At 39.2% G+C, this 15791-nt stretch overlaps 1 protein-coding gene across 1 annotated transcript; it reads right to left on the bottom strand.

Moving 5' to 3' along the window:
- Nucleotides 1-256: 256 nt before the first annotated feature.
- Nucleotides 257-14122, bottom strand: LOC139720404 (regulator of chromosome condensation-like). The gene is made up of 9 exons (XM_071631765.1): nucleotides 13991-14122; nucleotides 11778-11922; nucleotides 10747-10940; nucleotides 8530-8709; nucleotides 7358-7574; nucleotides 5119-5274; nucleotides 4221-4334; nucleotides 3032-3190; nucleotides 257-426 (listed from the first exon to the last, which is right to left on the bottom strand). The coding sequence occupies exons 2-9, from the start codon at nucleotides 11860-11862 to the stop codon at nucleotides 257-259; spliced, it is 1275 nt and encodes a 424-aa protein (XP_071487866.1). The 5' UTR covers nucleotides 11863-11922; nucleotides 13991-14122.
- Nucleotides 14123-15791: the final 1669 nt, after the last annotated feature.

Raw genomic sequence — 15791 nt, 5'->3', positions numbered from 1 at the left:
TCTGAATATTGACAGTTTTCTTAAATTATTCATGCTCAAATCTTAAAACACAATAGCGCCCTTCTGGTTCTCATCTGATGATGTGCAAAAGTGTATTTTCCAGTGCAGAAATCCTCCTTCAGATAAGACCATTGAGATATCATAAATGATGTTGATGATGATGATGACGTTGGGGAGTTGGCAAACGAGGGCTACCACAATCAAACTTCCTCCTATCAATACTAAAGAAAAAATAATAATTAGGGTGTGGCCGGTCTCATTTCTCCACCGCTAGGAGCACGGTGTGCTGCCCCCCGGCGTCCACTTTGATGGCTTTCCTCGTCTCCAGCTGTTTGCTGGCGATCTTCGTTGGCACGTGAAGGTCCTCGTCTTCGTCGCCGTTGCCTAGCTGCAGGTTGCTGCCCATACCGCAGGCGTACACATCACCTGAAAAAGGGGATTTGGGTATGGATGATGTTAGGTGATGATGTCTCTGTCTCTATATGTGACCCTGCACCTCAAAACAAACAAAAAGTCGCCAGACATGAATTTTTAGTTAAGACCATATTCTGAAAGAGCAGACTTTAAGCTTTAAAATGATGTATAACTCAAATCAAATGGACTCTCCTAACCTATCTAAATATTGGAAAGAAAGCACAAACTCAGGAAAAGTGTGAACTGAGAAAAGAGGCTCTGAAGTACAGTGTCTATTCAAGCGCTTAATCTTTACCAAACCGTGCTGGCTGTGCGATGAATGGGACAAAAAACAGGAAGCAAACCACCAGAGTAACAACAATGAAGGGATTATCAGATTAAACTGAAATTAAGCATGCCTCAGTAACACATTCTGTCCATAATTAATGCCAACTTTCAAAGCAGTAGCACTATCCTTTCAAAAGTTATTAGAGTTGAAAGTGAAGAGTGTGGACAAGGTTTTTCAGAAATGAAAAAGGGATTCTAAAGACACACATAATCACACTATTCTACCAAAAATGTTCGAGATAAACTGCTACAAAAACACACTTTCCTGCCTGTTTTATGATACCAAATTGCAGCATAATGTAAAAGAAGACCCGATCTTTCAGAAAATATGAAAAAGTCAAGTTCGGCTAGGTTGACCCATTTCACTTATTTTCAGTCCTCACGCAAAATCAGTGTCTGCGACTTCATGTTCGTTTTGAGGTGCACGGTCACATATTGCTGCACCGACGTGCTCTCTGATGGTATGACGACAAAGTTGTGGTGCAGATGGAAACCAAGAATCACATCACGTTTCAAACTGTGATTCACTGATCTGCCATACAGCATTCATAACCAGACCTCGAACTAATCAATGTGTGATGAATTCAAAGTTTGCAAGGTTCATGATGTGCTAAGGTTCTATCTCTTTGTTCTATTTTGCTTGATTGCTTCTGTTTTTATCCCCACAGCGCATCGAAATAAGCCATCAATAACAGTATCTTCACTTAAAGCACACTGGGACTGATGTAATCATCATTCACATCAGGGATAATTTGCATCAACAAATTAAAAATATAAACAAATTAAAACAAAAACTAGAAATGTCGCTAGGGCGACTGGTATGCCTCCGCCATAATGCATGATTCTCCTAATAGGTCTATAGTACATGTGGACAATGTGTGATTACATTTTCACAAAATCGGCAAAATATTAAAATGACAAGTTTGTCACAAATGTGTTGAATGTTCACCTTCCTTGACCTAGGTTTAACTGGATGAATAGGAGAGCATGTATTTGGGATTTAAGGACTTTACCTTGACTTTGACCCATTCATAAGTTTATGCATTGAGTAATTTTCAAGGTATGTAGAAAAAGTGCAATTTCTGTTTTGAAAAATACATTGTTACCATTTTCATCTGGCCTTTGACCCTAAACTTTGTAGGATAATCACTGTCAGGCAGAATATGCATAAATATGTAGTCAGTTTCAAAATAACTTGAGCCACTTCCGAGATACGGAGGAAAGAGTTAGTTCAGCACTTTCCCTCGATCTTTGACCTTTTGACCTTTGAGGCAAAAAAAAAAAGAGAAAAAATAAAAGTTTCCAGAGAATCTCTATTAGCTTTAATATACATGCATACACCAAGTGTAAAAAAAAAAAATCCCGCTGGCATTGCATAAATATGAGGGAAATAGAAAAATTTTGAAGTGTTGCCCTTGACCTTTGACCTCTCACCCTTGACCCCATGAACTCTAAATTCTCTAGATAATCACTGCCAGTCAGTACATGTATATACACCATGTTCCATGAAGATACCTTGAACAATTTCCAAGATACAGAGAAAAAAGTGAAGTTTTAATATTTTTTACTTGACCTTTGACCTTTGACCTCATGACCCCAAACTTTCACCAGAGAACCTTCATTGGGTAATACATGTATACACTAAGTTTCAAGAAAATATCTTCAGGCATTGCGTAGATATGGTGGAAATAGTGAAATTTTATGTATTTGACCTTGACCTTTTGACCTTTGACCTTGAGCATGTGCACCCAAAAGTTGATAGGCACAACTTCACCCCCTAATACACATACATGGCAAGATTCATTAGGATACCTCAAAAAGTTTTTTGGTTATGCTGTCCACAAAATTCATTACGGACGGACAGAAGGACGGACGGAAGGACGGATGGACAAGCCAAAAACATAATGCCTCCGGCACCACTTTGTGGCGGAGGCATAAAAAAACAATTCTTTCTGAGTAGCAGTTGGGCGTAGCAATCCCTCAACACCCTCGCCCCATTAAAAAAAAAAACAAAAAAAAAAAACACACAACAAAATGGGAAGAGCAGGGATGTAAAAAAAATCTGAGGAAGGTCTGTTTTTTTACACCCTGACTTCGATCAATTCATCTGACATAGATTAAAGATGAAGTTCCACATTTCCATGAAATATAAGGCAACTGTAGTTGGTATGTATGAAAAGACAGTCATCAAGACCATATATGGTCCTCACACTTTCATCATGGCCAGCCCCCTCTCCCCTCCTCCCCCCCCCCCCCAAAAAAAAAAAATAGAATTAAAAGTCCCACATACCCGTATCTGTGCAGGCTAAGGTGACACTTGCTCCACAACCAATATCGACAAACTTCTCCAGCTTTACTGCAGACATGAGTGCTGGTTTATGTGACTCTTCGCACTCCTTCCCCAGACCAAGGCGCCCATAGTTGGTGTTTCCTAGGGCATGCATGTGACCTGTCATGTGATTAAACAGAGGACAAGCAAAATGTGGATGAAATCAAAATACTATCAGGAGACCAAAAGATGTGTTAGAAACTGCAAGTATTAAACACTTCAAACTTTTTTTGTCCTGAAAGATATTAAACTTTTGTGAGCAATGTGTTGCTGAATATAAAAGGAGTAGTTTACTTTTCATGAAGTGTTTGACAAAAATGCACATAACTTTAATAAGTTAAAGGTATCGTATAGTTTTGGTAGAGACCAAACTTCGGTTTGCTAGCATTTCTTGGTGAGACGATGAGAAACCTCTTATGAAATATGAAAGAGCATTTAATTCCAAGAGGGATTCAACATTTATTTGATGAAATTGAAAATTGGTTTTGAAATGGCTGAGATATCCAAAACAGAGCAATCCTAATAAAAGGTGGGACTCACCTTTTAGTAGGATTGCCTTGATTTACTTTGTTTTTGGACATGTCAGCAATTCCAAAACCGATTTTCATCTAACAAACTTTCCATGTCTCTTATAATGATATGCTCAGTATCATTTCATTTTTATAAGTGATTTCTTGGTATCTCGCAAAAAGTTAAAGCCAAATGCTCATCTCCACCAATACTGTACCATCCCTTTGAATTATGAAATTTGTTTTCTGTTGAAGCTACGCAAGTAAGAAGTGCTCATGAGTGAGTCCCCTCCAAAAGATCAAGTAGTAAGATTGATAGTCTGTAAAAAAAAAAAACACAAACAAACAAAGAGCAGGTAACAGAGGACAATACTAATATCTTCCCTGCTGTCATCCATTCTATACCATCAGCCAGAAGTTTTGCTAAGTTTTGCCATTTTGGCCAGAAATGCAATTCACAGTACAGAGGAAAACATCAATGCCATTTTCATGGGTTGTCTTCGGTCGTAAAGTCATGTCAGTGTATTTAAAACTTATCGTCAACCTTGGATGTAAGGAAGAACATACTGATAAATATGGAAAAGAATGAAAAAAAAAAATTGTCTGCAGTATTTTCATATCACCTGTCCCTTCATACTGACCTTCCTTGTCCAAAAGAACCGTGTGATGTTGTCCTCCCGCAACGGACTCGACTTGGACGTCGCTGAAAGACAGGATGGGCTGAGGGGTGAACCAGGACTTGACATCATCCAAACCTGCAGACAAAACGTTTCAATATTGAGCAAATGTTATCATGCTGTCCCTTTTAGTAGAGGCAGGGCGTAGAATGTACATCAATAAAACCTGTGATTTTAAAAGATTTGCGGAATTTCGAAACAAGAAAATTATCAAGTAATAAAATTTGAAGTGTGAAGAACATTCTAAAAGAGAACTGACTGCCATCCTAAGTTTAGTTACTTCTACAGTCATGGAAAATCACACAACTTAAAGGCAAACTTTCTCTGCTTTTTTGTTGTCTGAGTAAGATACACATAGGCCCTTTACCGGAATCACGACCATGTTCGGTATGTTATACACATATGAAATGCATGCCACATAAAAAGTGATGCCCTCTCCTGTTCAATATCAGTGATGTCATAGTGTGTTTTTCTGAGTAAATAACTCAAACTGGGCGTCCACGATGTGGTCAAAGTTGGTCAACAAAAGATTGAACCCTTCCACAACCACTAACTCAATACCCAACAGAGATAATGATACCATAGCAGTCAGTGGTAATAATTTCTTTAAAGGGGAAGTTTCCCCAAATATACATGTGCATAAATAAAGTAAATGTAGCCATATTAGTAACACAACAACACTGTTGTTTAGTCTCAACCAGTGATGGCGACACCAAACTTTAAAAAAAAAAATCTTAACTTTTGATCGGGTTGTCCAATTTTCCTCAAAACTTTCACTGATGTGTTCTACTAACATTACTGCATTCATTCAATCCACACATATATTTGGGGAAACTTCCCTTTTAAACAGTCCCAAACATACCTAGATGGTGATAGTTGTTAAGTCCCCAGCCGTAGTATCCCCCTCCCTGCACCCTGGCAAAGGTGCAGTAGTTGGAACACCAGATTCCGTCGAAGAGGACTTTTCCTTTACCCCTCACCCTCTTGCAGTAGACAACAGAAGGATCTAGAAGAATACCTGTACAGTAACAAAGGGGAATTAAACAGACATCATGTGGTGGTCATCTTTGCAAGTCACATTTCAACCAGGACAGAACTCTCAAGTGTGTTTTGTATAAGGTGCGATTACATTCTCATACCATTTCACAATAATGCATTAAAAGCCCATTTGGATGGAACTGTAAAACCAGAAATTAAATTTTCGCGAATGGGAACAGATGGCCTTTTTCGCAACATGAAATTTTCGCAAATTGCCACTGGCATTTAAAGGGGATGGCTAGTAACTGATCACTGGGAATCAGTGGGAATGCTGGAGGATGATTGTTCCAATCCTTGTGGGATTCATTTAAGAGTATATCATATATCTATTGTTGTGTGAAAATCATTTGCTTCAGAATGGTCTCATATTCAAGTAATGTGCAGTTTAATGTTCCCAGTTTAGCGTGCCTGGTCAGTGACGGGGCATTAATCTGCACATTATTTGAATATGAGACCGTTCTGAAACAAATAATTTTCACACAACAGTAGATACATAATGTACTCTTAAATGAATCCCACAAGGATTGGAACAATCATCCCTCAGCATTCCCACTGATTCCCACTGATCTGTTACTAGCCATCCCCTTTAAGGCATATAGTGTAGACTAGAACTTTCATGCGCATTTTAACTTTGCAAATTTTGGCTTCTTGCGAAAATTTCGGGTACGCAAAAGTTTACGGTTTTACAATACTTTGTGCTGGAAAAAAAAATGAAGAAAGAGAGATTATAAATCAATAGGACAGGTTCAAACAGCGGGCAGATGAAACATAAGAATCTATACGAGAATCACTAGATTCATAGTTTCCTCATACAGAAAAAAAAAAGGCCAAGGCAATGTTCTTGCAAACTTTCAAGTATTTTCCAAATTGGTGCAAATAAATTAAATTGACTTTATCTTTTTCTGTCTTCCAATCTTGTTCTCTTCATTCTAGCCCTTGACGTTTTACATTACCATTATAAGGAGTGCACAAAAGAGGAAATTTGGGCTGAAAGAGTCCATTTTGGTAGCGAAATTCCATCTCTGAAATTCTTCACTTTATTTATCAGACATCAAAGTGATATTAAGATGAATATGCCATGTTAAAAACAGTGATATCAGTATAACAGTCTGAGCTGTCATTGATGGTGTGCAAAAAAAAAAAAAAGCAGGCTTATGAAAAAGAATGTGTAGTTGAGAATGATTGCTACACTTGTTATTTGCACCAAAATGTCAAAATTTCATCATCTGTGCCGGACTAAAATTTTCTACAACAGTTTTTCTAGAACACCTTTTTGTAGAATAGTGTGATAAGGTATGTCTTCAAGAGGCCCTTTTTCATTTCTTAAAAATCCTTTACACACTCTTGACTTTCAACTCTAATTACTTTTGAAAGGATGATGCTGCTGCTTTGAGAGTTGGTATTGGTAATGGATAGAATGTGGCAAAAATAGAGCAATATGCTTAAAGGGATGGTACAGTATTGGTGGAGATGAGAATTTGGCTTTTAACTTTTTGCGAGACACCAAGAAAACACTCATGAAATAGTACAGAGCATACCATTCTAAGAGGAATTCAAAGTTTATTTGATGAAAATCAGGTTTAAAATGACTGAAACATCCAAAAACAAAGTAAAAGCGATCGTAAAAAACTGTGGGTCCCACACTTCATTAGAATCGCACTGTTTTGGATATCTCAGCCATTTCAAAACCAATTTTTATCAAATAAACGTTGAATTCCTCATGGAATTACATGCTCTTTCATATTTCATAAGAGGTTTCTCATTATCTCACCAAAAATTGTTAGAAACCTGAAATTAGGTCTCAACCAGAACTATACGATAGCTTTAATTTCAGCTTAATCTGATAATCTGAAGAAAAAAAAATGTTTCAGGGTTTTTTTGTACATTTATATATCATAATACAGTTCCATCAGCAAAGCTGGGACAATCTATGTTTTCTTTCATTACGCTACCATGATGTTCAATGGGCTTATTTTGATGATTTGCATCCAATGCATTTCCACTCAAGCAGTAACACGGAGTGAGAATTCTGACCCCAACAATTGGAATGCCTCCCAACTCACCGACGCCTTTCCTGCCTCCTCGTATCGAGAAGCACTCGGCTATCCTCCCCAGCTGGCCCTGCTCCCCACAACCCATGGTGTAGATTTCCCCTTTACCGGTCAGCATGCACAGGTGGTCATTGCCGGACGCTATCTGGACGACGGTCTCCTCAAGCGGCACGAGGTATGGCGTCTTCTTCAGTCCCTCCACAGTGAGGCCTATAGGACCATTGCCATCCTGTGTAAGACAGATCATTAATGGAATGGATGTATACATGGAATTGACTAGATCTCACAGCTTAATTATTAGTGGAAAAATGAGCAAAGGAAACAGGATTCCATCGGGATAAGAACCCGAGACCTCCGGATTGCTAGCCCGGTGTTCTACCGACTCAGCTAGAGAAAGCCCTAGTTCAGTGTTTGTCTCAGAAACCCTAAATTCTCAATGCTTGAATGGTCAGAAGCTATAGCAGTGTGTTTGTGTGTGTGTGGCACACACGTACACACTTGAACCTGCCATAAACACGAAGGATAATTCAACTTGGTGATAAATGCGAGGGATCACCGAAAAGAAGCAGCTTTTTGAGTATGTAACAAATGCAAACAGATGAAAACTGACCAAAATGAATATAATTTATTAGTGGAAAAATGAGCAAAGAGAATGGGATTATTATTGACTTAGTGAATAGAGTTTAAGACCTGTTAGCATGGAGAAACTAAGCTGGCCTGATTGAATTCATCTCCATCTGCTGCCCAGGGGGGTATAAAGAACACATTTAGTGTAGGCCTGCTAGGACAAAATTGCTCTTGAACAGCGAATATGTGCAGTGAAATGTATGCCTATCAGTTGAGATTCTTTGAGTGCTGCGTGTAAAGCTGTAGACAATTTGTTGGAGGGATTGCTGAATATATCCGAGTCGCCCCAACCTTTGCAATACACAGTCTCCCCAAACTACTGCTACAAACTTCAACACAAACAAACAGAACAACAGAACAGTAAATTTTTGTTGAAACCTGACGATGAATAAATTACGAAATTCTATAGTTACGCGTATTTTTCTGCTATTCTTTTAGCATTGTTTGCATCATGCAATTGTGACTGATAACAAAGACATCTTTCACAATAACAAACTGAAACGAAGGCGTGATGATGCGATGGTAATATCATCTGCCAGCAAAGGAGCAGAGCTCACCCGAAATGTTCCCCAGGCGTAGACCTTGCCCTCCTCAGTCAGGGCTGCTGTGTGCGAGTCTCCCGCTGACACCTGCACGATCTTCGCGTCCAGTGAGACTAACCCCGCTGTGAACTCTGACCCCTCCTCGCTCGTGTCGCGACCCAGGGCTCCTTCGTCATTGCAGCCAAATGTGTAGACCTAGGAATAGGATGGGCAAACAAGGCACATATTTTTGAAGACCTTTTCTAAATCAACATGGAGATGATTAAAAAAAAATCCAATCTGTTATGTAAACTTTAATGCAAATTTAAACTGCATTCAATTCGAATATTACAAATGAGGAAGAAAATATATCCAAGCATGATTCTACTTGTGTGGAGGTTACTAAAGAGAAAAGAAACTATGTGTACCGGTTGTTGAACAACATACACTTCAGTTTCCTTCAGGAACAAAAAATAATAAAGTATGTTTCATTCAAACAAAGACTTGGACATTGTGTTCCACCACAGATGAATAAAGTAGCTTGACTCATAATATGAAAATACAGTTGAACCTCTCGTATCCGGACAAGTCGGGACCGGGGCTCATCCGGATAAGGGATTTGGCCGGATACGGGAGACTCAATGCTTTATACATGTACATATACATACACATGTACTGATGTAGCCCATTGTAGTACCACATGTAGTAATGTGTATACTGCAACCTTTTCATTGTTACACTCAGTAACAGACCCCAAAATAGAGGTTTGTGTTTGCAAGAATGAAATCATTTTCTTTTATAAATTCTTGAGATGATTTACCTAAATAATTATTAAGAAATGTATCAAGTATATGTAATTCATGTGTGTTTGTGTAGGAGTTCTAAAGGAGTTGGGAATCCCCCTTTCCTCCCGTAATTATTTTTAAACTAGATATATCGCTACGGCTACTGATATGCCTCCGCCATAATGCATGGTTCTCCTGATAGGTTTATAGTTCAATGTCTTGACAATGTGTGATGACAGTTTCACACAATTGCACACAGTTTCACACAATATTAAAATGACAGGTTTGACACAAATGTGCTGAATGTTCACTTTCCTAGAACTAGGTTCAATTGGATGAATGATTAAAATGTCAGAGTGCAGGTATTTGGGGAACTGATGATTTTTACTTGACTTTTGACCCTGTTATAAGTTTATGCATTGAGTAATTTTCAAGGTATTGAGAAAAAGTATAATTTTAGTATCAAATGGGAAAATAGCATTATCTAAACCTGGCCTTTGACCTTTGACCTCAAAGTTCCAAAGAGAATCACTGTTAGGTTGAACATGCATAAATATGTAAGTTTCATGATGATACCTTGAGTTACTTTCGAGATATGGAGGAAAAAGTGCAATTTAGCACTTTCACTTGACCTTTTACCTTTTGACCTTTGACCTTTTGGCAAGAACCTTCCCCAAAAATATATATTGGGTAATACATGCCATACATCAAGTTTAAAAAAAAAAACCTTCCGGCACATTGCATTTTAAGGAAAGTAGTGATATTTTGAGGAGTTGACCTTGACCTTTGACCCCCTGACCTTTGACCCATGACCCCCAACTTCCCTAGATAATCACCGCCCATCGATACAAGCATATATACTAAGTTCCATGAAGATACCTTGAACCATTTGCGAGATATGGAGAAAAACATGAAATTTCAATTTTTTTCACAAAATAACCTGTGACCTTTGACCTTTGACCCTGTGACCCTAAAATCCACACAAAGTATTATCCCCCAAGGATATACCCTCATACCAAGTTTGATGTAAAACCACCACACGGTTCTTGAGATATCGACAAAAACAAAACGGGACGGACGGACGGACGGACGACCCGAAAACATAATGCCTCCGGCCACTTCGTTGCGGAGGCATAAAAAAATCATGTCGAGATTGCGTCCGTACTGTATAATAGAGAGATCCGGATAAAGTGAGGCCGGATAAGAGAGGTTCAACTGTACATGTATGTCAGCTTCCAAGCTGCATACTGCATGGTGTAATTCTCATTCTCATGTTTTCTCTTTTTAAGAAACGCAAGAGCAACACAAAAGATATTTCCCCACTTGCCCAAAAGAGCACTTTGGGGAAGTGCCATCTTATATCAATTGCCCCAACAGAGCATTTTTGTTGCTCCGATCAAGTGGGCAAGAGGGCTTTTAACACCCAGGCAGTACAAAATTAGTTATGGTTTGCGTCAGCTTCCCTTACCATCCCGTCCTCTGAGATGGTGACGGTGTGCATACCACCAGCCACAACGTCCACCATGTGCTTGGAGTCACCGATGCTGGGCAGTGCTGGCTTCTTCCTCTCCATAATGTCCTCTCCCAGACCAAGCTGACCCACATCGCCCTGACCAAAGGTCAGAACGGTGCCGGGCTTTGACCGGTGGGACCAGTGAGAGACTGAGGGTTAGACAAAAGAAAGTTAAAGGTCCTGTTTACCTTTAGAAGCAGTGATTTTAAAAATGTTCGAGATATCACTTTTGATCCATACATGTACATGTATATGTATGTCAGTTGTATCATAAAACATCCTACCATATAAAATTTTTGCAATACAGCCTAAAATATAAGGAGATATCTGTATTCTTCTCAATAAACCGTAACTGTGGACGGTTTAGTCTGGAAACATTTTTATTGTAACCATTGTTCACATTTTGTATATTTAACAATACTTCACATCGATTTTACCGATTCAAAAAGTTTCTATCCCTAACTCACATTTTAGAACTATTTCAGAGCACTAATGCTGGGTTTTTGTTTCATCTGCAAATGGTAAATTATGCCTTTACAGCGTAAGATGTTTTTCTCGCAAAGTTGTTGAGCGTACTACAACTCTGCAATAATTTGATTGAGGGTAAAATCTTGATTTCATCTCAAAATTGTGCAAAAATTTGTATTCAGGTCAGTGGAAACAATGTGAGGCAATAACATCACCACCAAATTTGATTTGCATTTAATACATACACTGTAGTGTACCAATATTTTGTGAACATACACCCTACTCAAAAAAGCTTGGTTAGATCATCTACTAAGAGAAGACGTCTTGGTGTGTACATGTATACAATTGTGCTCCTGTAGGCCTACAGTGTACCTAGCTTTTTATTCTTTTATGTTCAATTTCAGTGGAAAACTCAGATCACCTGATCATGTTCAATTTATCAAAGTAAATTTGTAGAAGTTGTACATGGAGAGGGCAAGGTGGGAAGTGGCAGTTTCAAATGATGTTGCTCTGCTTACTTTTGACTTTTTTGGCAGGCACTTCATCTACATGATTCTCTGTTGTAGGTTTGGGGGTAGACTGCGTCTTTCTCTTTGGAGGCATTTTTTGAAGACCAAGCGAGAGGCGTTTGATCCGAAGCTGTTATTCACTCGACTCGTGTATCTGTAACAGAAATGAGGACATCAAATTCAAATCACACACAGAGACAGAGTTACATGTACACTGGTTTTCACCTTTGCTTTGACCCAAAGAGTACATAACAGTACATAATAGTCTTTAACACACCAGAAGGTAGACTGTACCTCACAAGAAGAAACAAGTCGGCATGAGGTAAGCTTACCAGAATTCACTTCATACACTGGCACAGTCGTTCACAACAGGAGAGTCCCTTAGTCCCCTCTAAAAATCCATCCCAAATCCCAAATCTTGCTGTCAAAAATGCAGTCTGTGCAACTTTACCAAAGGGAGCGCGAATTAAGCCCAGTTCTAAGAAGAGTCAGGGTCGCCGAAAAAGCCCTAAAAATCGAGAAATATGCCATTCTCTTGCAAGATTTTTCGCCTATCGCAAGCTCAGAGTGTGACGGTATCCACAAAAACGCAAAAGAAAAAAAAAATCTCTGTGCGTGCCGATGCAGTAACTAAATGTACAGGGGTCGAATGCAAGTACTGACTTGCCAGAATTCGGTCATCAACGGGCGCCGCAACGTCCCAGATGCAATTTCGCACCAACACAGTATGGCGCTGCGCATTTTTCAGCTGCCTTGAAAGCACATTGACAATGAACATGTCAAATTCTGATCGCGTTGACTGTATTCTGGGGGATTATCGAGGTGATATATTTTGGGATTTTGTGAAATTGGTATGTATTTAACAAAATAAAAAGTTAGATAAAAGAAATTTGACATATTTCACAAACATTAATAATTGTTATATTATGACTTTGTATTATTTTATTTAAAAGAATATTGCAGAAAAGCTTTAAGTTAATGACTGAATAGCAGAATAGATCTACTGACACTGCCATAACTGGGGCCAAGTGCTGGTTTAAATTTTACCCTATAGATGTGTACAATCTACATGTATGACCTATCGCCTATACTGCAGTGTCTACCACTACCAGTACACAGTAGCACTAGTAGTAGTCAGTTGGGCCTCGGGTACCTAGGTACTCTACTACTACTACGTACTAGGGTCTAGTACTTTTCAAGTACCAGAGATGTCAAGTTCAAAAAATTTTTACGAGTGAGATTTTAATGACTGGGCATCTAACGAGGGAGCGAAGCGACCGAGTGGGGGGAGGGTGTGTGTGGGAGGGAGTAACGTTGTCCCCCCTGCCACGCCACGGTAGGGAGCTTTTTCAATTTTTAGCTCTTAATGGTGTTATCTGGTGTATACGTTAAGTGACTATTTTTTATTCATTTTGAAAGAAAAAAGGGAAATATACCTTCAATTGCAACTATCATTTAAATCCTTTGAGCTATCGTCTCGATGCGTGAGAAAAATGGGTTCCATGCGTGAGATGTGAGAGGGACCCTAAATGCGCAACGCGCAAGTCTCAGCAGAATGCGTGAGACTTGGTAGCTCTGAAGTACTCAGCTCAGGTCCACGGTCTCTACACTATTGTTTACACACACTACACTCCTGCAGAGAGTTACTCAAAGTGTACACTTCGCCTACTGTTACGTAGTGTTAGACTATTAAACGTTAGAGAGACTTCCTTTACTCTGCCTGGAACTCATAACAATCAATAAGAAGACATCTCATTCTCAATCTAGACAGTCCCTAGATCTGACCCTATCTGAAATGAAAAAAAGGCTCCATTGGCAATGACATCGCAAAAATTTACCTTTGTAAGGGTAAGACAACTTAGGCAGGAGCTATGCATCAAATGCTTACAACTTTGCAACCGATCAGCCCCAAGATAAACCACAATGATGTCAATAGAGCTAGATGGAGCATTCTTTCGCGTCGCGTCGCACCACTGGCACTGCATTGCATTGGATCCCCATTGCATTGCATGCTGCACTGCTCCTTGCAGCCTGGATGGCAAATGCATTCACACATACACATTGTAACTGGTACACGTGTTACCACTACTCAAGTTTCTGTGTACTGTAAAAGTACACAGCAGTACCGGTGCGAGAGCTACGGAACCGTACACGAAATCCAAAGACCCACTTCAAAGTCTAATACACCATCACATCGTAAGCTTTTCAAATAATTAACATACCCTCGAGAAGCAAAGATTCAGCAAAGGTCACTCTGTGGTGCTGTTTCCCTCACGTCACTGCATACGACTAAAAAATCACGTCAATTACTGCTGTATTCGGCACTTCCGTACGTAATGTTGGCCTGGACTTCGTACAGTACGTATCAATACGCTTGAATTGTACGTGCAAAATTTTGCGTATGCCGCCTTGTAGGAAGTATGGATCGCCAGGCCTGAGTATCCACTATGGGTCGCCATATAGGTCAAGTTAATTTTGATAAAAAGCGAAGAACTAATCTTGTTATCTGTTCAGAAAAGTTGACTTGAGCCTACTATTACAATGATACATGTACTTTGTTGATGCTTCATGATGTTTGAAACGCCTGCAGCCTAAAAAGCATGTTTTAAGACTGTACCCATAAACCTAAGATTTAATGCTGTAATCTTCACAATGGGTAAATTCAAAGAGCAATCATATAAGTATATGCCATTCAACAACCTCTCGAATATTAAAAAAAAAAACATACACAGCGATGGAAAAAGAAAACTGAACGACTGAAAATCATTGTTCAGATATTGACCGTAATTTTAATCCGAAATAAAATGCACACGTTACAAAAGTTTGGCACAGTGGCTAAGATTTAACAACTGGAAAGAGGTCCTTTTATTTTATACATCATAGAAAATGCATTTCAATTCAGCCATTTTTTCTTTCAATTCAATTCGGTAATTCATTTTCATCAAAAGAAAAGTAATACACAGACTAGGGCCTACATTCGGCAAATTCATTTTGAAAATTCTAAAGAAGTACGCGTTATAATGAGTATGATGCAAACTTGTATACAAATTAGTATTAAATTAGAAAATAATTTACAATAATTTGTAATGGTGTCAAAATGCTAAATAAAGCGATGGAAAAGAGTGATCTATTGAAAGCCGGAACTTATAAGAAGTGGATCACTTTCAACTGATGCCAAAAACTTATTATATGCAAAATATATCGTTCTTGATCTATGATATTACCGATGTGAATGCCACGCAGAAAAAGAGGAAACACTAATGACAAAGAAACTAGATTATTGTTCTACAGTCTTGGACCCCCACACTCAGACTCTGGTAGACAGACTGGAAGCAGTGCAGAGCAGAGCAGCGCGTTTTGTTAGAGGTGATTACTCTAGACCAGGGAGATGAGACATCACCTCCCTGTCTAGACACAGTAGTGTTACAAAAATGAAGCGTGAGCTGGGCTGGGAGCTGCTGAAACATCGACGCAGAGTATAGGCCGCATTACATTCCGCGAAGCGCTTGCGGGTCGCATCCCAGTTCGAAAAGCCCTGCGTCCGGTCCGAAGGGTTCTCCGGAAATCATCCACTACAAGCTTCATCCCAATTGCCACGAACAAAAACTGTTATAAAAACTCGTTTATTCCAAGAACAATCATAGACTGGAACTCACTCCAATCAACAGTTTCTAACATCACAAGCAATGACTCTTTTAAAGCAGCAACCCTACAAATACATCCAGGAGCAAAGCAACTATAGACCCCACACTTCTCTCTCCGCGCAATTTTAACACCAGCGCACCCCCTGTCCGGTTGGCCCCTACTAAGGGATGTTGGACAGTACATACGAAGAAGAAGAAGAAAGTTTAGAATGTTCAATTTTCACCACATATTTGTAATTTTGACATGTATATAGTTATATCTATAGTGCTACTTATTGGATTAATGAGTTTGGTTGTATTTCCCCCTTTCATCCAGCATGAGTCTCTTTTTTCCGGGTTTGAAAGGCTTTATGTTAACTTTTACACTGCAAAAAGTCCG

This window comes from Diadema antillarum, unplaced genomic scaffold (assembly GCF_040938485.1).
Source record: "Diadema antillarum isolate AM-2024a unplaced genomic scaffold, OU_Dant_1.0 scf00000128, whole genome shotgun sequence".
NCBI classification, from domain to species: Eukaryota; Metazoa; Echinodermata; class Echinoidea; order Diadematoida; family Diadematidae; genus Diadema; species Diadema antillarum.
This window is presented reverse-complemented; position numbering and strand designations above follow the sequence as displayed.

Bases quoted from the DNA above. Each gene is read 5' to 3' on its own strand.
- LOC139720404 (XM_071631765.1), bottom strand. From the start codon at position 11,862: ATGCCTCCAAAGAGAAAGACGCAGTCTACCCCCAAACCTACAACAGAG. The intron at 8,710-10,746 runs GTAAGGGAAGCT...TCCTATTCCTAG, and splicing joins CCATCTCAGAGGACGGGATG to GTCTACACATTTGGCTGCAA. The intron at 427-3,031 runs GTATGTGGGACT...CCCCTTTTTCAG, and splicing joins CTTAGCCTGCACAGATACGG to GTGATGTGTACGCCTGCGGT.